Below are 26,883 nucleotides of genomic sequence, written 5' to 3'. Positions count from 1 at the left end.
CTACGCGCGCTGTTCAAGTCTCTGAGTATAAGTCCTTGTCTCGTCCGAGGAAATTTGACAGCATCGATTTAAAATCAGAGATCTCTGACTAATTGTACAGATCTTCCTAAAACCTTGCACGTTTTAAAACGTGTGCAATAGTTTTCTTTCCAGATATCACGGATTAACAACATCCTGTATTCAGTAAGTGTCTAGTGATCTTCTCACCGTTTAAACAATTGATTGTTTTTTATTATTCCATAAATGCTGTGATCTGTATAATTGAAAACTCAACGGGGTGGTGTTTTCACTCTATTGCCTACCCAAATCGAAAACCTGCATACGCATTTTAGGAAATGAAGAAAAACGCAGTTAGAATGTGTCATCTTATTTTAACAAGCGGTGAAACACCTTTAGTGACGACAAAGGGACACACTAGTTAGAGCAATCTCCGAAAATCTCGAGGATTTTCTTGTGATACTCTGGTTTTCTCCCAGGTTTCAAATATGTTATGTTATTAGGACTATTAATGAGTGCAATAGTCCGAATTGACTGGTATCCCATCCAGGGTTGTTTCCTGCCTTAGGATGTAATAGGTGCGTTTGCTTAGATGAACATTTTTTGATCGTTTATTATAAATTGTTACGGTAGGAAACAGACTAAGACCACACAGTTGAATTCTCTCAGTGACAGGGAGGTTAGCCTAAAACTTTGTAAGGGCACTTGTACATTTAAATAAAAGGAAGCACCTATGAGTGCACGAGCAACTAGAGGGCAGAATACTGTAGCTTGGTGTTCCAGACCTTAGATGTGTTTCCATTAATGGCTCAGGAACAAAAGTAACTAGTATAATGTAGTCAAGAAGTGCATTGGTATTAATGCTGACAGTGAGATAGAAATGCCAGATATAAAAGAAAAATAAGTTGAAAAGTAATGAAAAGAATTACCAGTAGGTCTTTTTTGTTTTTTTTATTTGCACTTTTGATTTATTATCAATTTTCAAATAGCAGAAACCATGTTATGGTATATAATATCAATCCTAGGTATAACTCTGGTTTTATGTAGTTAATTTACTAAAAGTGTACATGACGTCAATTGCATAATGATCCGTCAGATGTCTCCATTTATCAAAAGCAAACGATTTATAAAATAAAATACTAGCAGCAGCTATATCTTGTGTGTACCTTTAATCTGCAGACTGTGGGCACTTGCAAGGACAACCATAATTCTAATGCCTCTCTACCTGCCTTTTTCCATTTGACTGTAAACAAGAAACATGTATTGTTCAGAAGGGAGAAGCAGCATGTTGTTTCTGTGGCATAATTCTATCTGGAATATGTTGTGTTGCACTTATTTCTATCTTTTTTTTAGAGGAAATAATATTTGAATGCTCATACTCATTGTTAAGTTTTGATTCCTTTAACTGCTACTTGAAATATGAATGTAATTTGTGCCAAGAGAAAATAATTGCATCTCTGATCACAGTTTCCTACAATCCAATCCTACTTGTTTAATCTTCTTATTATAATTGAGGGACTTGTAGGCAGTGTGGTGTAGTGGTTAAGGCTTTGGGCTTCAGACCCCGAGGGTGTTTGTTCAAATCTTGCTACTGACACTGCGACCAAGAGCAAGTCACTTGACCTGCCTGTCCTTCCTTTGTATTAGAAATGTTGTAAATTGCCTTGAATAAAAGCATCATCCAAATAGGTAAATATAAATGTAAATGGTATATTAGAGCCTTTCCTGGGTTCCTGAGTTGGTTTGTCATGTTGTGGGTGCAGCAATGTGCTATATCAGTGCGTGCTCCTAACCTCTCTCTCTCTCTCTCTCTGTTAGCTTCTGGTGCACAGCAAGAACCAATTCATGACAGGATATCAAAGGGCCCATTTACACACACATTCACTCTTCAGTTTATGATGCTTAATTAATTTAGCATAGATGATCCAAATTAAAATTTTTAATTTTAGAATGTATTTTCTAATCTGTTCAAATGAGGCTCAAAACATATGAAATATGCCTTCCATGAGGTAGAAACATAAACGCATGTGATTTTTATAATTATTTTATTTTAGTACTTTTTAATAATGCATACATTGCATTTTCTTATGAAAAAGTTCAGATGGAATTACATTCTTTTTTAATTATTATGTTTTGTATTTTAAAGGTATCGAAATGGATGCAACTGGAGATCCAAGTTTACCAACGGGCTCAAATCCACTACAGATACACATTGAGGTCAATGTTAAGAGTAACAGGTAGGTTTGCTGAAAACTATAGTCCTGTCAGCACTTTTATAAAGCAGCCTTCATAGTAAAGCTCATCAGAGGATGCTTTAAAATGAAAATACTATTACAGTATAAAATATATCAACAGAAAACAAAGTAAGCCAAAAAAGGTTTTAAATAATTCATCCATCAAATAATACACCCATCCGTCCATTTAGTTAATCAGTTTATTTCTATTCTTAAGTCATGGAGCCAATTCTGAATATTACAGTAGTCTATTGCAGAGCATAAGTCACACTTGACCAATTTAGAATCACTAGTAAATCTAATATGCATAACTGTAACAGGAGGGAGGAAAACTGCAGGGCAAAAATAATTCCCTGTGCACACAGGGTGAAAAACACCAATTCCACACCAATATGTAATCTACAGTAGATTGGAAGTCAAGCTCAGCTTCCTGAAGCAGTAAGACAACCAAGGCTACAACGGCTTACTACCGTAAGCAACATAATTGTAAAGTATTTCTTTTTTTTATTCTGGCAATAAGGCATTTGTTTTAACACATCAGTTGGTGTTAAATTTTTATTATGTCTGTACACTCACTTGGAAGTCTTTTACTATTTCTCATCAATGGGTGCATCCAGTTTAACTAGACGTTCAAGAAAGTTTATCTTAAAAAAATAAATAAATAAAAAATGCCTGCACAGTAGTGATTGCTGGTGATGCCATAATTGATTTCTGCGACTTTCTGGGAGACTGACTTTTCATTTTCAAACCATGGCTTGGCAAAACAATTACATGTAATCAAGAGACAAACCTCAGAAGAATATTTGTATTTATTATTGTGGTGATTAATATTTATTTATTTAGTTTGAAGACTGAGGTTTACCCGATTTTTTCTATTTTTATTTTTAATATTCTATTGTGTGTTTTAATTTAACACTAGTGATGCTTGCTTGTCATAGATTCATAGGGTCAATATTGTTACATGTACAGAGTACTACTGTGTAATTCTTACTTGAACGTGCTAATCAATATACAACGCACTGGCAGCATAATTAATGAGCATTACTGCCTGGGAATGGTTATCAAGAGAGTGCTTAAATTAGAGACTTTAATATTTAAAAAAAGTAAAGGGTTTTATTCTTTATTGTAAAATAGACTTACAATTTTAAGGCAGAATTCATACAAAAAAACCTCTGCAAATATGTGTTTTTAAATTTTGTAGTTAGGCTTCTATTATTGTTATGTACTTGGAGTAGAGAAATTCAGGTTTTGTTAAACAGAACAGTAAAATGTTTAATTGAGTACAGTACATAAATATTAATCACTATCAGAGCATTTAAACCCTGTTCTCTCAATTGGGGAGCTGATATTTTGAAGCAATCTGCCATGCTTGCTTAAAAGAGCTCTAAAGAAAGAAAGAAATCTAATTTTGCAACTATGTGTGATTTTTGTTTTTTAGTGTTGCCAAGAAACAAGATGTGAGGCTCCATGTCCTTGAGATGCTGAATAAACACCAAATGATATTTGGTGATATTACTTGGTCAGAATTTGATGACATATTTCTGACAAATAACGTTAACGCTGTGGCCATTGTTGATACAGACCTGAGACAAGTAAGGCACCGATGAGATGTGTTTTTTCCCTAATTTCAAATGTGTTCTGCTTTCTCAGTTGCTAATTTATTTTTTTATTTAGCATAACACTGCTACGACCATGACCATTGTATTGTGAAGGGGGTGGGGTCTTGTTCTCTGTCATTCATCCTTTAAAATGTTTTTGGAGTCTCATTTGCCTACTAGTGCAAAATGCATTTAAACGTGAGTCAAGATGAAAAAAAATAAATCAAAAGTCGTATATGGGGTTTTTGTCAGGAAAACCTTGTCAAGATATGGACCCAGACATCATTATGCGGGTTCACCACCCATAATTTAATAATAATAATAATAATACATTTTATTTATATAGCGCCTTTCCCATGCTCAAGGCACTTACAGAATATAATAAAGAACTGCAGGGTATACAGCATATAGCATTGTACAAACCAGATAAATAAATAAAGAAGATTAAGACAGTGAATTCAGAAAAAAAAACAGACAACATAATTGATGGTCTCACACACACACACATACAGGTTACATGAGCATCTTGACAGAGAAGTAAACTGAGAAAAGGGTAATAAAGTCAAGTAGAGCTAAAAGCTTTCCTGAACAGATGAGTTTTGAGTTGTTTTTTAAAAGAATTCATGGAGTCAGCTGACCTGATTAATTTCGGTAGGTCATTCCAGAGTCTGGGCGCTATACAGCTGAAGGCCCTTTTACCCGTGGAGTGTAGATTAGTGTGGGGTACAACAAGATTGCCAGAATCAGAGGACCTTGGTGGGCAGGCAGGCACATAGTGATGGAGAAGGTCACTGATGTAGTTTGGCGCGAGGTTATTTAAGGCTTTGTAGGTTATTAGTAGGATTTTATATTTGATTCTGTAAGACACATGGAGCCAGTGAAGACTGAGCAGGATGGGTGTGATGTGCTCGCTGCTGCTGGTTCGAGTAAGGACTCTTACAGCTGAGTTTTGAATAAGCTGGAGCTGTGATAGAAGATTAGAAGGGGCACCTGCCAGTAGGGAATTACAGTAATCGATGCGGGATGTGATAAAAGCATGGACAAGTTTCTCAGCATTAGAGAAGGAGAGGAAGAAGCAAACATGGGATATGTTACAAAGGTGGAAGTAAGAAAGTTTCCTAATGTGATTTATGTGGGCGGAATAAGAGAGGAAGGAATCAAAAATGACATCAAGATTTTTTACAGTAGAGACAGGTCTGATGGAATCACCGCCAAGATAGACTAGGAAGGAGCTCATTTTATTAAGTTGCATTTTAGTCTGAATTTGCAGGAGTTCAGTTTTATTGCAATTTAATTTTAAAGAGTTCTGCTCCATCCAGGTTTTAATTTCACTAAGGCAGGTTGTGAGCTGAGAAAGCTCTGACGAAGTTCCACTTTTAACATTGAAGTAGAGTTGAGTATCATCTGCATAAGAATGATAACCCAGTCCATAGCTACGAATAATATAGCCAAGGGGAAACATGTAAATACAGAAAAGCAGATGACCGAGGACAGAGCCTTGAGGGACTCCTTGTGTGACTGGCGCTGAGCTGGATCTGCTGTTGCCAAGACTAACAAACTCTTGCCTATCAGTCAGATAGGACTTGAACCACTGGAGGGCAGTGCCAGAGATACCCAGCATGTTCTCCATTCTGGACAGTAGAATGCCATGTCTGACAGTGTCAAATGCTTCACTGAGGTCTAATAGAATTAATATGCTGGTTTGTCCAGAGTCTGCTGCCATAAGCAAATCATTGGTTACCCTTAGCAGAGCAGTTTCACAGCTGTGCTGCGCCCTGAAACCAGACTGAAAGGGTTCCATCAAATTATTAGAGGTTAGGTAATTGGTGAGTTGGGAAGCTACAACACGCTCAAGAACTTTTGACAGGAAAGGTAAGTGGGAAATAGGCCGGAAATTGTTAAGATTGTCAGCATCAAGACCAGACTTTTTTAACATTGGGGTTACAGAAGCAATTTTAAAAGTGAGCGGCACAGAGCCAGTGTCAAGAGATAAGTTTAGTATTGTTGTAACAGTCGGGATTATGGCATGAAGGCAGGATTTAAGTAGTGTGGTGGGGATGGGGTCCAGTACACAAGTAGTCGCCCTCATCTTACAAAGCAGGTTATTAACAAACGCAGATGTGACTGGTGAGAACTTAGAGAAGGAACTGGATGGAATGGGAAAACAGGGAGAGATATAAACATATGATGTATTTATGTTAGTTGAATTATTTAGATCTTTAATTTTGTTACAGAAAAAGTGGAGGAATTCCTCACAGACTCCAGTAGAAGAGGTAATTGGGCCAGATGCGGGTTTGAGTAGTTTATTAACTACAGAGAACAAAACCCTTGGGTTATCGTGACCATTTTCTATTATTCTGCCGTAATGGGTGTTCTTGGCAGAAGTTAGTGCTTCTCTGTAAGCTCTTTGGTGGTCAGAGAAAGCCTGGATGTGCACGGTGAGGCCAGTCTTACGTGACATTCTCTCAAGGCGTCGGCCAGCTGCTTTCATAGATCGCAATTCTGAATTATACCAAGGAGCTGAACGTTTAAAGGAAACCTCCTTATGTTTTAAAGGAGCTGTTTTATCTAATGCTGAATGAGTTATAGTGGTCAACAAGACTATCTAGTGTTAACGGAATAGGTGAAGACAGTAAAAGATCAGAAATGGATCCAGAAAGGATAGAGGGACAGATGTTTTTAAGGTTTATGTAAGAAATTTGTCATTTACAGGTAAGAGGAGGGAAAGGCAGTGAAACAGTGAAAAATACTGCTTTATGGTCAGAGAGTCCCAAATCAGTGCTGTGAATGTTGGCAACAGATAGTCCAGAAGTGCAGATCAGGTCCAATATATGACCACCAGAGTGGGTTGGAAAATCAACATGTTGTGTCAAGTCAAAACAGTCCAGTAAGGATAGGAATTCATTTCTCAGTTTAGATGTGGGGGTGTCAATATGGATGTTGAAATCACCAAGAAGGATAATTCTCTGAGAGTAAGAGCTTAGGTGGGTCAAAAGTTCAATCAGATCGGATAAGAAGGATGCGCTGTATTTTGGGGGACAATAAAGAACAATGAGTGAGACAGGACCTGATTTCGTTATTAGTTTATGAGCCAGGCACTCAAAAGACAATGGACACTCAATTGGGATTCATTTAATGTTTAAGTCTGCTCTGACAATTACTGCAAGCCCACTGCCTTGTCTAGAGCTGCGAGGCTCTGTGTGGAAAGTGAAACCAATTGGAGTCGCTTCTGTGAGAGACGCAAATTCGTTTAGTTTTTGCCAAGTCTCCGTTAGACACAGAATATCAAATTTGGTGTCAGTGATGAGTTCTGACAGCACCAATGCTTTGCCATTAAGAGATCTCAAATTAAACAATGCAATATTATAATAGATAGAGAATACTTTTTTTGTTGCAGAACTTTACACCTTTTGATTAGATTATTCAACCTTTGTAGAATGTTTAAAATGTGCAAACTACTTTTTTTGTAGTCCTGATACCTCAATGGGTCTGGCTAATAATGTCTTTGTTTAAGCTTTTACCTGCAATAAAAGCTTATCTTCCATCACAGGAAAAGTCAGAGACATTGAGTCTAAAATGATCTTGTTCAAACCTTGGGAGGTGCAAATAACTGCAAAAAGTTGTGATTGAAAGATGGTTGGTGCCATAGCAGTCTTTGTAAGATCTGTTAATGGATATAAGCGATCAGGGAAGCAGTTATCAAAGAAGAAGGCTTTCCATGCAATGCAACCCCATGCAATGCAATGTTAACATATATATCTTCAAATCTGACTAAAAGGTATCATTCAACCAAAAACTAGATAGCTGTAGCTGCAGTGGCTGCACTGAAAGCCTGGATATAGGAGGAAATACAGCTGCCTTTACATGAATGGTTTCATTTCCTCATTTTACGAAACTTATCATGTACTTTGTATATAGTGTGGTGCCCGGCCAGGATGCCTCCATGCTGGAAAGACTGGGTGAGGGAGCCTATCCAGAACATTACCTCCCCCTGAGCATCAGGTGGCAGCCCCCCAGGGTTGCAGCAGTGCTTCGTACTCCTGCAGGACTCCACGGGATCTGGAGTTTGATGCAACCCTGTTGGGGTCCGTGAGTGCCGCTAAGGCGTGCTGCAGCTGCTGCTGAACCCTTGGATCCAGCTCTTCCATCACAACCAGAAATGCTGCCAGTAATAGGTCAATGAGCACCGGGAGCATTTCCAGGTGCTGTATTAAAGGAGTCAGCAGCCACTACTCAGCAAGCCAGAGTCGGGAGGTGGAGGACAAAGGTTGCCAAAAGGTGTAGAAGTGGACAGGAAAAGAAAGAAAGAAGGGACTGAGCATTTTGTGCCATTTGGTGCTGTACTGTGCTGTGAGGAGTGAAGGAAGTGCCCCCCATGTGTAAATAAATTGTGTGCTGTGTGGCAAACTTGTCTCCAGCTTGTCTGTATTGAGGTTAGGGGGGCTGTACGCTCCTCGGGCATCACAATAGACACTACTTGTACGCTGTTCTGCTTTAATTTGATTTCTGCTTTTTTCTAGCCTATTGATCTCAAAAGCTGCAGCCTTTTAATTCACATCTTCACACTGAGTGATGATGGACCAAGCACTGAGAACCTTGAAAATGAAGATGAAAATTTAACTGCAGCCAATCACTGGCTACTTCCAGCTGGTATGGTTCAGCATGTACAAAAATTATACAACAGTTTTATTTCTTCAACAAGTAACCTTTGATATCTATCATCCATGTAAAAAATCATCTAGCCTCCCAGTCCCTGCCTTGGAATTTGTTATGCAACCTTCTTTGACTTAATTATATAAATGACCTTTCCTTAGAAGCCAGGATATGGTCATGAATTGAATGATATGAATAAGTTTAATTTGTGTTGAATTCTTCAGAAAACATTATTGTTTATGTAAATAAAAAAAATTCAAACATTCATCTTTGATAGAAATGTACAGTAGCTATATATATTATTGATGGTTGTGAGAATCAAAGATTATTATTATTATTATTATTTATCATTTTCATTTAATTATGTAGGAGAATTAATTCAGGTACCTCTACTTTGCAGCTGAATTTCATGGCATTTGGGAAAGTCTGATCTATGAGGATAAAGTAAAGTCTCATGTAAGTATGCATTTTCACGAGTTTGACTATATTAAAAGATTTGTTGTTGACAATAAAACTTTGAACTAATTATGCATACATCTTATATTGTGTATTATTATACTGAACCTTTGTAAAACTGTGCTCTATTATTGTTCCATTAGCCTGTCTGTCTTGAGTGACTCCATATACAAGTTGAAAATTTAAAACCTGGCCTGTACTGATTCCAAATATGACAATTAAAAACTAATGTGCAGTTCAAAATTTAAAAACATTTTTCTGTCTTCAGATCATTTTGACACATTCTTCAACATCATAAATGAATTAAACATCATAGTTGGCAAATACCATATTTTGACCATAATTATCAAGGATTTGAGAGTGGAAAAGTCTCACTAATAAAAACCAAAATATTATAGAAAACTAACATTTGGATGTAGCAATAACTCCAGTAAGCACTGTAACGTAAATTGCTGTCACAGATACTGGCTGTTAATACAAGGAAGTGAATGAATAATTTGTTTTTCAAAAATTAGATCTAACTGTACCATAATGGCTAAACTCGTGCTAAAGATTGTATGTATTTGTGAAAGTATACTCCAATACTGAGAAAAACTTGCAGTGTAACAATACAATAATATCAACACCATCCAACCCTAATTTTATTTGTAACTGTACTTTCATGTTTTACAGCTTCTGGATTACATGTCCACTACCATGTTGTTCTCTGATAAGAATGTAGACAGCAACGTTATAACCTGGAACAGAGTTGTATTATTACATGGCAAGTATGGTTTTTTCCTAACCAAAACATATTTTATACATACAAAATATGTTTAATGGAAACTTTGTGCCGTGTGTGTTGTTCTCTTTAAGATTGCATTTTGAACTTTACACTATGTGTTTTAAAATAGACGTACAAACAATACTGCACTGGTATGTTCTATGTGTTTAAGTTCCAGTTTATTGTCTTAGGCATATTACACAATACAGTAAAATCCTTACTTGCATGTCTCCTCAGAGCAGCCCTGAATAAAGGGCATCTTGGTGCTCGTAATTTCTGTGCCATGTTTACCTTCTGCAGTGTTTTATATTCTTGAGTCAAGCAGGTAACATACCTGGATGTGATGTAGCCAGTAAGGATGGACTGTCCTGTGCACCTCTAGAAGTTGATGAGATCAGATGGAAAAATACAAATTATCCTCAGATATCACTGAAGATGTCAGTTAATTGGTTTCTACAGGTTTTTAAAACACACCCTGAAGTTTTATTCAGACTGGGTGGCTTTTGGACATTAATCCATTTAAACGTCCTCTTTATGGTATGTTTAGAAATGGAGAAAGATTAATTATGTGGAGCCACAGGTAATCAAATGGTGAGCCACTTGTTATCACAACAAAGTCTGCATAGAATGCATTAAGTTCATCAAGGTGAGAAAATGGAGATTAAATTGGATAAATCTTTACTTTGTAGTCCGTACACATCTTTAATCCCTGCCAAAGTTTGCACATGCTTACAGTTGCTATGGTCAGTCTCTAGTTTACACCCATACTTCCATTTAGCTACTTTGATTGTTTTTCTGAGCTTATATCAGCACTTTTTGCATATTTCTAAATCACCATTTTGAAATGTCAGTGGTGGATGGTTTCATGCTAGAATATATGTGGTTTATTTTTGAAGATACACAACCTCCCACTCATTCTTGGTTGACATTTGCATACTCCTCTAGATGACATATCTTAACTTTGGAGGAGAATGCAGTCATTTCCTCAGCGAATATGATGATGAGAAAACTACATGGATGAGATACTGGCATAAGTTAGTTATTAACTTACCAAGAAGCAAGTATTATTTGTAAAACTTTTAAGTTGTTAGAATGAAATGGTATGTTGCATTGCCAAGATAGTAATGTTACTTTAAATGCACATATAGTTTATTGTAGCTTACTGTATGTTTCAAGCCTATGTAGTTACATACTATTTGTCCCTTCTCTTCTGGCTTAGTACTTGCAGTATATTTTAAGTTACATCTCATTTAATCAATTTTGACGTGCATTGGAAGGTATGTTATAGAGCAAGCCAGAATGAAATATATACATATATTAAGCTTGGAGTTTTAATTGAATTCTTCTATACTTTGGTTTGGTAACAATTATATTTTGCTTTCTCGCAGGACCACCAGGGACTGGAAAAACATCATTATGCAAAGCTCTATCTCAAAAGCTTTCTATTCGTTTCTCTGAGAGGTATACCTTTAGTTTACTTTTAATATAGCTTTTCATGTTAGTCATTTAGTCAGATCTACTGAGAAGTTAATAAAAATGGTTTATCTGAGAAGATAACAGTTCTTTTATGCTCTTAATGTATTAACTATTGGTATATAATTTAAATGACATCCTCAACTTTAAAATTTAAAGATATATATTGTACATTTTAAAAGTTATATTTTCCCATGTTTTTGCTGACTTATATTTAGTTTAACTGAAATTATTTAAATAAGTTATTCATTTATCATAATAAGCTGAGTTATATAATGTCTGTCTAGTATTATCATTTTACTTGTATAAGGTATTGCAATATATTTAGTAATAACTTATATTTAATTAATATTGTATCTCTAAAATAGGTACAGATATGGACAGTTTGTTGAAATAAACAGCCATAGTTTATTTTCCAAATGGTTTTCTGAGGTAAGGAAAACTGGTTTCCTTGTTTTAATTTTAATAATATACAAATATGTAACCTGCATCCTTAGATGTTTAAAATATTGTGAAACATTTTATTTAAATGTATTTTTCATATCCATTTATTTAAAGTATCTTGAAAATCACAACTACAGAGTACAGTTGCTGTCATATTTCCACAACCGGAATAATTTAATGTGGTAACTTTCTTAGAGTTGCTTAGTGAGTCAGTTTTGGTATTGTAGTGGCAAACTAGTGGTTTATAGTACAACCCCTTAACAAGACTGCTGAACATGTCTGCAATCTCTGTCATAGTTTTATACATGGCTGAGACGGTCTTTCTGCAATAACGACAATAACGCACCATTATTGACTAACTACAAAAATGGAATACTTGCCAAAGTGTGTAATTATAAGTGAATTTAATAGAAAATGCATAGTCCTGAAAAGAGATCATCTCTGGAGCAAATGAAGGTTTTAGGATGTTTTATGTGATGCTAGCTGAAATACCCAGCATTGCCCGGGAGGAAAATAAAGTTTTTTTTTTTTTTAATTGTTTGAGAAAAATATAATTTAAAAAAAAAAAGCACAACTTTAAAAATGAATTAACGAACCATGAAGACTCACTAATGTGCTTGTCTTGTGGTCTTGTATGTATGTTATCATCCAGCTGATGCTTAGAACCAGCCAACTCTATTTAATTTCAAAAGCATCAGGGGCGCGTTGGTGCTCAAATATAAAGAATGGGGGCAGTTGCCTCCAGTTCGCCGTCTGGTGGTCGTTCCGAGTGTCAACTGGATGATAACATGCATACAAGTCCACAAGATGACCCCCCACCCTTCCCAGAAGGGGGTGGGTTTGGATTGATTTCACCCTATAGTATTTTTAGTCGACCAATGAGAAACGTGTACCAAGTTTCATGAGAATCGCTCTAGCCATTCGGAAGTGATGTTGGAACATACATACATACATACATACACACACACATACATTGGCTTTTATATACACAGATTTGTTTTTGATGTATATACAGTTAGGTCCACAAATATTTGGACAGAGACAACTTTTTTCTTATTTTGGTTCTGTACATTACCACAATGAATTTTAAATGAAACAACTCAGCTGCAGTTGAAGTGCAGACTTTCAGCTTTAATTCAGTGGGGTAAACAAAACAATTGCATAAAAATGTGAGGCAACTAAAGCATTTTTTTAACACAATCCCTTCATTTCAGGGGCTCAAAAGTAATTGGACAAATTAAATAACTGAAAATAAAATGTTCATTTCTAATACTTGGTTGAAAACCCTTTGCTGGCAATGACAGCCTGAAGTCTTGAACTCATGGACATCACCAGATGCTGGGTTTCATCCTTTTTAATGCTCTGCTAGGCCTTTAATGCAGCGGCTTTCAGTTGTTGTTTGTTTGTGGACCTTTCTGTCTGAAATTTAGTCTTCAACAAGTGAAATGCATGCTCAATTGGGTTAAGATCAGGTGACTGACTTGGCCATTCAAGAATTTTCCACTTCTTTGCTTTAATAAACTCCAGGGTTGCTTTGGCTGTATGTTTTGGGTCATTGTCCATCTGTATCATGAAACGCTGCCCAATAAATTTGACTGCATTTAGCTGGATTTGAGCAGACAGTATGTCTCTGAACACCTCAGAATTCATTCGGCTGCTTCTGTCCTGTGTCATATCATCAATAAACACTAGTGTCCCAGTGCCACTGGCAGCCATGCACGCCCAAGCCATCAGACTGCCTCCACCGTGTTTTACAGATTATGTGGTATGCTTTGGATGATGAGCTGTTCCACGCCTTCTCCATACTTTTTTCTTGCCACCATTCTGGTAGAGGTTGATCTTTGTTTCATCTGTCCAAAGAATGTTTTTCCAGAACTGTGCTGGCTTTTTTAGGTGTTCTTTAGCAAAGTCCAATCTAGCCTTTCTATTTTTGAGGCTTATGAGTGGCTTGCACCTTGCAGTGCACCCTCTGTATTTACTTTCATGCAGTCTTCTCTTTATGGTAGACTTGGATATCGATATGCATACCCCCTGGAGAGTGTTGTTCACTTGGTTGACTGTTGTGAAAGGGTTTCTCTTCACCATGGAAATGATTCTGCAATCATCCACCACTGTTGTCTTCCGTGGACGTCCAGGTCTTTTTGCGTTGCTGAGTTCACCAGTGCTTGCTTTCTTTCTCAGGATGTACCAAACTGTAGATTTTGCCACTCGTAATATTGTAGCAATTTCTCGGATGTGTTTTTTCTGTTTTCGCAGCTTAAGGATGGCTTCTTTCACCTGCATGGAGAGCTCCTTTGACCGCATGTTATCTGTTCACAGCAAAATCTTCCACATGCAAGCACCACACCTCAAATCAACTCCAGGCCTTTTATCTGCTTAATTGATAATGACATAATGACGGACTTGCCCACACCTGCCCATGAAATAGCCTTTGAGTCAATTGTCCAATTACTTTTGAGCCCCTAAAATGAAGGGATTGTGTTAAAAAAATGCTGTAGTTGCCTCACATTTTTATGCAATCGTTTTGTTCACCCCACTGAATTAAAGCTGAAAATCTGCACTTCAACTGCATCTGAGTTGTTTCATTTAAAATTCATTGTGGTAATGTACAGAACCAAAATTAGAAAAAAGTTGTCTCTGTCCAAATATTTATGGACCTAACTGTAATTTATTCATGGAATTATCTTTGCAATGCAAAGTAATTGTGTTTACCTCTGTGTTTAAAAGACAGACACCAAAAGCTAACAGCATACTATTAAGTTATAGAAAATGCAGGGTTGTTTTATTGCAGATTACTGTGGCATAACAGTTGACACTGCTGCCTCACATAGTCAGAATCAGTTGTTCAGATTCTGTGCCTCTGTGGAGTTTGCACACTCACTATGTTGGCCAGGTTTTTCGCTATCATACTCGTTTTTAACTTCCACATTCCCAAAAATGAACATGTCAGTGTAATCTGAAATTTTGAGTGAGCTGGCACTGTGACTGACAGGCACCCTATTATAAGATGATTTTTGCTTTATGGACACTACTGTTGAGATATGCTCTGGGCTCCTGTCACCCTAAAATGGATTAAATGCTCAGAATGCTTTGTTAATTGTGAATTTTGGTTTTATGATTTAGTTTATTAAAAATACCATGACTAAGTTAAATCTTAAATACATTTTTTTTTAATTTGCTTACAGCATTCATTTTAGTATGTTTTTCTGTGCCTGGTAGACTGGGTCAGTAAAACAAAGTGGTCTTGCCTACCTTTTCCACCAAAATTAGTCAATATTATTCAATATAATGGGCCAATATTGCACAAGAATGCAAATGCTTCTTGCAGAAGAGCTACATCATCCATGAGTGCAATTTTATTGAAGTGTATATAAGTCTATATAATTTGTTATTAATCTTCTGTCCTCCTACTCACAAAAGTCCCATGGTTAAATATTGGTGATGAGTGCCTAACAGAGGGAAAATGATGTGTAACTGTTACAGAGGCAATTTTGTGCGTTTTTAAACAAGTAATGCATTTGATCAAGCAGATTAGCTTTGTCAGTGAACCTTATTATCATAGTTATCACTCTGTTTTTCCTGGTGAGTGTCATAATGGTAACACTGAATTCGACTCGCCAGGCCTCCTCACAACTTTCTCAAGCCCTTCTTGGGGCATATCTAGACACTCCCAGGACAGTCAAAAGATATCATCTCTCCAGAATATTGGGTGTTTCCTCTTGATTCTCATACATTGATCTGTGCTTTGTACACTTCCCTGATGCCAAATGAAATAACTACATACCCAAACCACCTGGCTCCTCTCAATCTGGATAAGCAGCAGTTTTACTCAGAATTATTAGCTTCCTCATACTGTCATGCAAAGTGAGCTATGAGACCTTGTGCTGGGACCTTATTTTAGCTGCTTGTGCTTGTGATTTTGTTCTTTCACTCACTAGCAAGAGTTTGTGACTATAGGTAAGAATAAGGATGTAGACTGACTAACGTGTTTGTCTTACATCCCAAAAAAAGCTGAAATGCAGGAAAATGTTAAGTATGATAATGTTGCATCTGGATTTTATTGTGTAAGTTTGAGAAGGCACATCTGATAAGGTAAAAATATATACTATGTGTTAATTTATTGCTTTAATTTAAATTGAAATTGTATTGATCTTCTGAATCTTATCAGCCTCTTTTTGATGTTTCAAATATCCAACCAGAAAAACACAGCCAATTCAATAAAATGTTCCAGAGAAAATCATTCAGACTGCCTATTTTGTATTTTATTCCTAGAGTGGAAAACTTGTGACAAAAATGTTTCAGAAGATTCAAGAGTTAATCGACGATAAAGATGCACTTATTTTTGTTCTCATTGATGAGGTAAATTATTCTTCCTACATACTACTCTCACACAGTGAGTTTTGTTATATAAGGACAATCGGTAATATATTCCTACACTCTTATATTTCAAGTGTGGTTTTCCATACTACAAGCACTATCTGCAACAAATTTTATCACTTCTTATAAGATGTTAACTAGTCTTGAGTGACACATTACATGAGGGCATCAATGAGCATCAAAAAAGAATGATTAACAAATGTACCCCATTCACCAGTATTGCTGTAGATCAATATGAGGCTTAAAGGTTGGCTGAAATTGAAATAAACAGTTTGCACAAGCTTTGTGCTGAGTTATATGGTGCATGTAAATGAGATAAGGCAGGTTAAAGTTGACCATAAACTAAAAGTGGAGAAAATTAAGTAAAGAAGCATCAGAAGTAAGTATCAAATTTCACTAAAGAGGTCAATTCTGCAGTTGAGAGAAAGGACAGATACTATATGTAGATGATACTGCCTTGGATGCTTTGACTGTGTGAAGCAAAAGGTGAAAAAAAGGAACATTGTTATAGAGGTGAAGGTAAGGCCCAATAGATAAGTCCAGAATGATTTTAGACGAAAGTATTGGAGAGTGACATGAGAAGAATAATTCTTACCTTTAAGATAAGCAAGATAAAGGAAAGTTGGCAAATGTAATTTGGGATACAACTGGCTAGCTTAGTTAAACCTAGATAAAGGTGGTCTAATTCATATTATTGTTTTATAAACTAATAAATACTAAAATAAAGATCTCTAAGTTTGTCGTTTTTTTAACTCTAGGTAGAAAGTCTGACTGCAGCTCGCAGTGCTTCACGTGCAGGAACAGAGCCATCAGATGCAATTCGTGTAGTCAACTCTGTCTTAACACAGCTAGACCAAATAAAAAGGTATGACTTCTCTTCATTTCAATAATTTACAGAGGATTCAGAAAGTATTCAGACCTGTTCACTTTCCACATACTTAATTGTGTTATTGATTTAATTTTAAATAAATACATTTGCCTTTTTTACTTCTCAGTCTACACTCAATAGCCCATAATGACAAATTGAAAATTTCTTCAGAAAGATTTGCAAATTTGTCAAAAATCAAAAACTGAAATATCTCCTTTATAAAAGAATTCAGAACCTTTGCTGTGGCATTCCACATTCTGGTCAAGTCTATCCTGTTTGTTTTCATTATCTTTGAGATGTGTGTAGAACCTGATTGAAGTCCACCTGTAGCAAACTGAATTGATTGGACATAGTTTAGAAAGACACACACCTGTGTATATAAGGTCCACAATTCACACTGTGTGTTGGACCAGAAACAAAGGCGTGAAGTCCAAGGAATTCTCAGTAGACCAGGGCAAGGGTATGAAATCCTTTCTAAAGCTTTGAGTGTTCCTAGAAATACTTTAGCTTCAATAATTGTGAAATGGAAGAAGTTTTGAACCACCAGGACTCTTCCTACAGTTAGTCGTCTAACCAAACTGAGTAACCAGGGAAGAAGGGCTTTGGTCAGGCTGGTGGCCAAGAGCCTAATGTTCACTCTAACAGAGGTTCGGAAGTCCTCTAATGGGATGAGAGAATCTATTGGAAGGCCGACCATCTCAGAAGCACTCCATCAGTCAGGCATTTATGGTAGAGTGGTTAACTCCTGCATGGAGCTTGGTAAATGGTAGGACTGTGGGAGCATGAGGAAAATGATTCTCTGGACTGATGAGACCAACATTGACTCCTCTGGGCTGAACTCCAAGGGCTATATCTGACAAAGACCAGGCAGTGCACATCACCTGCCTAATATTATTCCAACGGTGAAGCATACAGTTGTGGTGGCAGCATCATGCTGGGGGTGGTGATGAGGGTGCTTCTGAGGAGCAAGACCAAAGAGACTGGTCAGAATTGAGGGAAGGATGAATGCAACCAAATACTGAGGGGTCATTGAAGAAAACCTGCTCCTGAGTGCACAATGAAGTGATGGTTCACCTTTCAGTGTGATAATGACCCCAACAATACAGCCAAGACATCACTGGAGTGGCTTTGGGACTGTCCTTGAGTTTGTTTAGGAAATTCCAGACTTAACTTCAATGGAACATGTGTGGAAAAACCTGTTTATCTTATTTACAGACACTTCACATCCAACCTAACAGAGCTTGAAAGGATCTGTAAGGAAGGATGGGAGAAACTGCCCAAATCTAGGTTCAAAGCTTATAGAGACTTACTTACCCAAAAAGACTCAAAGCTATAATTGCTGTCAAAAGGGTTTCTACAAAGTAATGAACTGAAGTTCTGAACATTTATATGAGAGGTTTCAATTGTTGATTTTTTTTTAATAAATTTGCAAACCTTTCTGAAAACATGTCTTTGCTTTGTCATTATGGGGTTTGAAAACTTACTGAATCCACTGTATGTACAGATTTTCACCATTCTTAATTTTGAATTTTAGTTTTAAAATCTATCTGTATTGACATATTATTGTAGTAAACACTTGCAAAATGTTCAAATAATCAAATACTAAATTTGTCTTTCAACCCAGTCACGTGCTAATTTACCATAAACAAAACATGCAAATCAGGGAATGTTTTACAAAAGAAACAAATATATATTAAATTGAGTTGTTGAAGGACTGCATCAGGATGTATCTGCTGAAGAAGGAGAAAAGGTTTATTCCCATACTGAAAAAGGAAAAGAATGGTACAGACAAATTAGATGTTTAACTGAAAAGGAAAAATCAGGTACATATATAGCAAGGGGAAGGAGGGAACAAAACTGATGGAAATGAAATAAATAAAAGACAAAAGGAGTTGTGAAAAGCAGCCACTAGAGAAGATGAATGAAAAAATTAGGCAGTCATTTGAGATATGTGTGAACAAAGACTGATAATGAGTTTGGCTTCTTCTGTTTTCCTTGAAACTATGTGAAAGAACACAAATAGAGACATCAGTGTGGCTTTGATCGATGGATGTGAAATGTTTTTCGATAGGCTTTGACATACTGTATATATTTATACAAATCTTTGCTGAAATAACATTTGGCAACAAACAAATAAAAATGAGTACCCTAATATAAGCAAATGAGAAACAAAACTGAAAATGTTGAAATCATCATAAATATAGTTTTATAATCAAAGAAATGAATCCATGCAATGGGAAATATAATTTTGAAACCAGGGATAAAAATCAGCAAATAGCTATACACATGAGCAGACTGAAACTTGAATGTAGTGTACTTCAGGAAATAAACGACTGCTTAAAGATCAATAAAGTACGGCTCCAACTGGACTAGCAGAAAAACATAGCCAGCCAACAAGTGCATGCCAACATAATGCATCATTTACTTTTGGTTCCTTATTAGTGATAGTTCTGCAGTGAAGCGAGGTTTCATGTTCATGTTATTGTGATGAGCAGGGGTTAGTCCATCAAAACATTTTTGCTACTTAATTACTACTTACTTACTACTTAATCCTAATTATTGTCTTAAAGTATATGTTTATATCCTGAGGGTGGCTTCATTTAGGTTTCAATTTAGACGGACAGCTTTCCATTTATAGTATTTTGCTGCCTCGTTAGAAATATTCATGGAGTAATTTCTTTGTTTATGGTGTTTAAATTTTAATAATGTATATAATCTTTTTTTCTGTAGATTGTTATGGATTATTTCATATTTAATTTTTTTCTTTTTGCTTTTCAAATTTGTTATTATTTGATTGTTGCAAAATTTAATTTCACAGTGTTTTGTTTTGGAAATGTGTAATTTTTTTGTATTTGTCTTTGTGTTATTATTGAGCAGGGTTAATTTAAGTGGGTAGATATTTGTTTTTCCCGATTCAGTGCAATTTAAAACACCTAACAACAGGGTGGCTTGATGGCACAATTGGTAACGATACCAAGTTTACAGATCCAGTTTCTTAAGCTCTAACCCCCACACCTGGCCATTGCTCATGTGGAGTTTCATTTTCTCCCTGTGTCTGCATAAATTTGTCAACAGGTATTCCCTCATCCCCAACGATATGCTGCTTAGGTTTATTTGTGTTTCTGCATTTGCGTGTGTGTGTGTGAGAGAGAGAGAGAGAGAGAGACTGGGCCCTGTCTAGTGCAGTTTTCTGCTTTGTGTTGCCAGGGTAAGCTTTTTATCTCAGCACTGAATTGGATTAAGCTGCTTTGAGAATATTATGTTATAGATGGCAAGAAACAAAATATTAATAAATATTAAAGTAACTGACTATTATTATTTTTTTAATTTTCAGGTTCCCAAATGTTGTAATACTAACTACATCCAATCTCACAGAAAAAGTAGATTTGGCTTTTGTAGACCGAGCAGACATAAAGCAATACATTGGTCCACCATCTATTTCAGCAATTTTCAAAATTTATTTGTCCTGCCTGGAAGAATTAATGAGGGTAAGACCTACTGAATTATCATGGGAAGTAGTCAGTGCTAGTGTGTATTTTTCTCTTCACAGAATATGGAATATGCAATAATCTGAACGATAGATAGACAGGAAGGAAAAGCAAGGCACTATATATTATAGGGAGATAAATATTTGTCCCAAAGAGGAAATTTAGCATTTTTCAGAAGCTCCAAAAATATTATAACAGAAAACAATATCTACAACACAACTCAAATATACAACAGAACTGCAAAAAATAAAACATAAGACTTTGGTAAAGATCAAAGAGTAGTCATGGTGAAGTGTTATAAAGGCATATTATGTTCTCGCAATGTTCCTTTCCTTAGATTAAAGTAAAATGTGATTATTTGAGTGTTCTTTTTAAATTGCAAACATTTACTGACAATGTATTTAAACAGATGGTGGATTTTACTATTTGTGTATCCTGTCCTCACTATGTGCTAGAGGAGGTCACATAAATGATAATTGTTGTCGTAAATTTTGCTCAGTTTCATTCATTATGAATTCTGGTGCCACTGTCTATGTTTGTAAAGAAATTACATGTCTTGTTGCTATTTATCAACTGTCATTTCCTGTACCATCCTAAAAAGTAATCCAGTTGACATTTCAGTAGCAACCAGTGTAAGTATTGTGTATAAACATATGCAAATTCTGAAAGAAAAAAAAAACATTATGATGTATTATTGTATTAAAACTGAACAAACCAGCTTAATGTTGTTTTGTATTGTATTTTCCAGCTAGTGGTCTTTAGTAATTGGAGTTTCAAAAGTGAAATTATGTAATTTTGTTTCATTGGTGATTTACACTTTTTTAAATTCGTCACATTTTTGTTTTGAAGTTACTCAGAGATTTGGAAACATTTTAATAACTTGACTTTCACTTTGTGATGGATAATTTATAAATATTTAAATTGTGTACCTTAATTTTCCTTTAGGCAATTAACTTTATTGCATACTTTGTTGTTTTTCATATGAAATACATCCTACAGAAATGAAACCTTAAATGTTAATTTTAATATTAATTCTACTTCCAGTGCCAAATAATTTATCCTCGACAGCAGCTGCTTACACTAAGAGAGCTGGAGATGTTATGCTTTCAAGAAAATAAAGTGTCCAATCTCAGTATTGTCCTGCACAAAATTTCACAGTAAGCTCATCTTCTTCTGAATATAAAACTCAATAAGGGTGCCAGACCATCATGGTGATTAGCATTTAAATTAAAATTTGATTCTTGAATAGTATAAGTCTGTGGAAAATTTCACATTCTTTCCTTATTTGTTTGGGTTTTATAATGGTGCTGCTATTTACTTCTATGTCCTAAACACATGCACATCAACTTGTTTGGCAACTTCAAATTATCCCAATATAACATTTGGCTTAAATCTTTATAAAAAATATAGAGGAAAAAAATATAAATGTAGGTATTCATTAATGCAGATTCCAAGAAGACTACATTATTAAATGATCTCCAATGTTTTCTTTGAATGTCATGGATAGTGCTGAATAGAAAGTCATGGGATCACACAGCCAAAATCCTTGTGCCTTGAGATATTGGACATTTTGTTGCCTAAAGGTTACACAACTGGTTCTTGTTTTCTTATGAATGTAATCTGTCCCTGGCTTGTATCACTCTCTTTTTTTCTTATCAAGCAAGTTAAAAAACTCACAGCCATGATCACCATTGGGACATAGTTGGGCTGCTAATGACATAGTGTCAGATGATGATTATAGAATACAAAAAAGAAATAGGCAAATGAGATTATGTGCATAATGGAGACCCATAAAGGAATAATTCTGGAGTGAAAGAGAGGCAGATTTTCATGAGTGCTTGAATAAGTTATAATGATAACATACTGTGATCAGTGCCAGTTTTGAAGGGTCTACATTCTTACTAAAATGAAAGCCAGGAGGCAGTGAGAAAGAGAGAATCTAAAAATCTAAAGCTTTTTGTAATGCCTGGAGTTTGCCAACCTCAGACATGTGAAAATGTCTGTTTATACAGTTTAAAGCTTGGAACTTATTACAAAGAGTGACTCCCATCCTATCGTATTTGTCTTGCTTTATTTAAACTGTACAAATTTCCAAGTCTCTGTGATTTTCTAAATGCAGAAAAAGTGCTGTGCTGACTAAACATTTTAAAAATATTTTTATTTTGTTGTCTCTTTCTAGAAAAAGCAAAGGACTCAGTGGCAGGGTGCTACGAAAGCTGCCCTTTTTGGCACATGCTCTTTATATTCAGGTATTCTTTTTCTGGTTATCTATATGTCAGGTGTTTCTTTATAAAAGTATTCCTTAAGTGGCTCAAAATAGCAGTACTTTTATGAGTTGGTACAGAATTCTAGCAATAGAATTGATATCCTTAATACAATTTAAGCATTTTTTTCCAATGCACAAAATAATTGCAAATTAATCTCACATTCATCTTTATTTAATAAAACGACTTTCCTGCTTCATTTGTTTCTAATAGCTTAACAGATCAACACTCCAAACCTGAGGAATTGCCCTCTACCAAAAGCTTTATGCTGTCAATCTGTTATTGGTGTATTCTGGCCCTGAAGAACTTGCTGCATTCTCCTTCTATCCAACACATTTGCAACTGAACTGATTAAACTGTGAGACACATAGACAGACTTTTTCTTTCCTGAAACATGTATTAGAAAAATGTTAAAAGTACATAATATTCCTAAACCTACTTACTGAACTTCAGGGTTAAAGAGGGCCGTCCAATACTCTGGCAGCATTTAGTGTAACACAGAAAACAACTGCTGACTGGGCGCCAATCCAGAGAAAATAGATTGCTAACAATATCAATTTATAGTTGTTTTTAAATAGGCTAAGAAAAAAAAAAAGTTCTTTTCAGAAAGAATTGAAAGCTAATCTCTTGTTTACAATCAGCTCAGTTTAACGTTGCTGAGATCTCTTCTTTGATCAATGATAGCTAAAAAAACTGAGCAACCACCATTACAGACTTTGAAAATGACAAGATGTAGTTTGTATATTTACTGTATATTAATGGTTACACTTGTATACGTAGAACCTTGTTTTCAGTATATTATTCATCCTTTATTTACTCATTTCCTTTATTTTTTGATAGCTCAGTTTGTTTGTCTGGTTTAAAATGCATGATGTGATTTTAAAAGTATTATCCGTTTCATTTCCAGTCTCCCACAGTCACGCTGGAGGTTTTTCTTGATGCCCTGTCACTGGCTGTAGATAAGCAGTTTGAAGAAAGGAATAATCTGACAAGTGATGGATAAGATTTTTCCTTTACATAGTGTATAAATCAAAATGTTAATAAACAAGACTTAAAGTAACACTTAAACTGTATATTACTGCATTTTTTTGTACCTTTTCAAATTGTTTATTTTTATTTTAGTGTACACAACGATGTTCTTAATATGTATATTTTATTGTAAAAGACCAAATATTTTTTTGCCTGAGAGAATTGTTTGTTACCAGATTGTCTCATGTCCAAAAATAAAAAAGTTCTTAATATATACTTCGCACTCTTGATATTTTCAAAGAAAGCAATACTTTTCAATGTGACATTCATAAGTTCAGTTACTGTATGCTAACAAAAATGGGGGAAAAACTCCAGATTCATTATTAATGGTTATTGTCAGTTCACATTAAGAACTCTAGTTTTTCCTGTGAAGATGTTTCTTTTTTAACTGTGTAATTTTTGTTACAGACATAATATGTTAGTTTCCTTTTGGGTATTTTGCCTGTGAGACGTGCATTTTTTTTTTTTTAAACATAATTGAGGTTAAGTAGAAATAATACTGACAGTTGAAATGCAAAATATAGTTGCTTTCAGCTTAGTTTATTTTAAAAGAAACACTAAACAAAAGACAGAGGACTGTTGTTTAATTACATCCTACTGGCCATGTATGATTTTTCTGTCTACTGTGTGGTCAGCTAAACTGCACACGTAAAAATGAATAAGAGCATCCCCAAGAACTTCACACTGGCACAGGAAAAATGTTTTTTTTCCCCCTGTGGATGTTCAGTTGCTATCCTATAAAAATGCCGAAGCTTTTCACCACCAGTCTACTTTAGAAAATTTGAAAGAATAAAAAGTAAAATTCAAATTGAGTTTATAGAAGGTGTGAAAGGTAATCACTAATAACAAAGTATTTTTTCTGCAGATCCTCTTAAGCTCTGTCAAGTTGGATAGAGTGTCAGCAGGCAGCTATTTTCATGTCTCTCCAGAGATGTTTGGTTGGATTCAAGTCCAAACTCTGGCCGGGCAACTCAAGAACATTCACAGAGTTGTCCCTAAGCCACTTCTATGTTGTCTTTGCTTTGCACTTAGAAGCATCGCCCTGTTGCAAGGTGAACTTTCAACCAGTCCGTGGTCCAGAGTGTTCAGAAGTAGGTTTTCATTAAGGATATCTGTATATTTGCTCCATTCAGCTTTCCCTCAATCTTGGCTCGTCTCCCAATTCCCCCTGCCCACAAGCATGATGCTGTCACCATCATGTTTTACTGTTAGAATGATATTGCACAGGAGATGAGCAGTGCCAGGTTTTCTCCAAATATGAAGAATTAAGAGTAAACAGTTAAATCATGTTTCTCACAGTCTGAGTCTCCTTAAAATGCCTTTTTACAAATGTCTTTTACCGGAAAACACTTCTGTCTGGCCACCCTGTCATCAAGCCCATATCAGTGAAGTGTTGCAAGGATGGTTATCCTTCTGGAAGTTTCTCCCATCTCCACATGGAGTCTCTGTTACTCAGCCAGAGTGTCCATTGAATTCTTACTCATGTCTCTTACCAAGACCCTTCTCCCGTTTGTTCACTTTTGCCAGGTGACCAGCTTTAGAAAAAGTCTTGGTGGTTCCAAGCTTATTCCGTTTAAGAATTATGGAAGCCATTCTGCTCTTGAGAACAATGTTCCCATTCAGGAGTGGCTTGGGGAGTCCATTTTTTTTTTTGTATGTAAGTAATATGTTTATATTAGTAATACATTTCTGTATAACACATGGTTATTTATAGTATTGCATATCTAATATTAAACATAGATATGCAGTACTAAACATTATAAAAAGTTAATTTCAACTCAAAATTTCATTGAATATTCTAAAAGTTTCCCTTTTGATTTTTTCTGTCTTCCATAATTAGTAAACTTTATGATTATGAACTGTCTAGAATATTAAAAGAGTTTAATTCTCATCAAATTTTCTAAATGCTCTGCATCTCTGAGATTTTTAGATTTTGTTTTCATATTGCTTATTAGACTAAATCATCTTTCACAGTCAGCACTTGAGGCCTGGATTGTGCCACAAATGTCCAAAATTGAAAATAACCCATTGAGGTGATCCTGTTGTTAAGTACAGTACATATAACCATATCTGAAAATGTCTTTACTGTTCCACTTTCAAGTTTTTCCTTAATCGGGTATCTTGAAACTCGTTTAGTGGTTTAAATGTCATCTTATGTACCTCTGAAACATTGCCTTCTTAACAGATGACCTGCAGAAAATTGTACTAATAGTCCTTAAGTCTCAATAGCAGTCATCAGAGGAATGCTTTTCCAAGCATCATCCATACCCAGGTCCTCACAATGTGCCAAACAATGTTGTTCTGGTAAGGGTGGAATGGACTGGTGCAAAACAGCAGCTACACCTTTTCATTAGCCATGTCATGGATGGCCGGAGCCCTTGCCCGGTTAAGACGCCTCTGCCTTGGAAGGACCTGGGGAGCAAGTGTGGTCCGAGCATTACCTCCCCCAGAACACTAGATGGCAGGGGTACCTAGGACTCCCTCAGGGCTTCATGGGATTTGGAGTTCATTACAGCCCGGTTGGGATCCGGGGATGCCACCAGGGTGTGCTGCAATAATTCCTAAGTCCGTGTGAGCGGTTCTTCCGCCACACCTGGAAGTAGGACAACGAGCACCTGGAGCACTTCCTTTTGACCTATATAAGGGACCAGCAGACACTATTCCAGGAGTCAGAGTCGGGTGGTAGTGGATGAAACTTGCTGGAGAGGAGTAGTGGAGATGAATTGGGGTCTGTGTTGTGCGCTCATGGGAACGGGGACGACATTCCACACGAGAGAAGAATAAATAAAAAACATTTGTGTTTTTATAAGTGTGCCTCCTGCGTCTATCTGTGTCGGGTTAAGCGCTGGTATAGCGCCATCTATTGTCACACTGTGCATGAGTAATGTACCCCCAAGGTAAACATCACCATCTGGTTTAAATTTAACTTGATTTCCATTTAAAACTGCTGAATTACTCCAAAAATAGATAAACTATTACATGCTGTTAATTTTATTATGCCAGCGAACACAGTTTTACGAATAGATCTGCTTTCACTCCTAAATTTAATACATAAAATTGACATAAGAGTTTCAAAGATGTTTAAGTATGGCAGACTGATTTTGTCATTTCATTTAACACATTAGTTTGATTGTGTAATGTATGCTTTCAATAAATTCAATGGTGTAATTCCTACTTTGCCAACTATTTGATATTTTTGTGCAATTTGACAGCATCATCATGAATATCCTGAACCGTCA

General features: G+C 35.9%; 1 protein-coding gene across 1 annotated transcript; it reads left to right on the top strand.

Annotated features, from left to right (window-relative positions):
* Window positions 1–18: 18 nt before the first annotated feature.
* Window positions 19–23,846, top strand: trip13 (thyroid hormone receptor interactor 13). The gene is made up of 14 exons (XM_028817342.2): window positions 19–183; window positions 2,144–2,234; window positions 3,670–3,823; window positions 8,350–8,479; window positions 8,883–8,938; window positions 9,611–9,701; window positions 11,090–11,162; window positions 11,543–11,606; window positions 15,891–15,977; window positions 16,754–16,860; window positions 20,198–20,351; window positions 21,396–21,508; window positions 22,531–22,600; window positions 23,523–23,846. Exons 2-14 carry the CDS (start codon window positions 2,152–2,154, stop codon window positions 23,616–23,618), a joined length of 1,278 nt encoding a protein of 425 aa, XP_028673175.1. The 5' UTR covers window positions 19–183; window positions 2,144–2,151; the 3' UTR covers window positions 23,619–23,846.
* Window positions 23,847–26,883: the final 3,037 nt, after the last annotated feature.

Source organism: Erpetoichthys calabaricus, chromosome 13, assembly GCF_900747795.2.
Source record: "Erpetoichthys calabaricus chromosome 13, fErpCal1.3, whole genome shotgun sequence".
In the NCBI taxonomy this organism is placed as follows: Eukaryota; Metazoa; Chordata; class Cladistia; order Polypteriformes; family Polypteridae; genus Erpetoichthys; species Erpetoichthys calabaricus.
The sequence above is the reverse complement of the archived record's forward strand: the minus strand, read 5'-3'. Positions and strand labels throughout refer to the sequence as shown.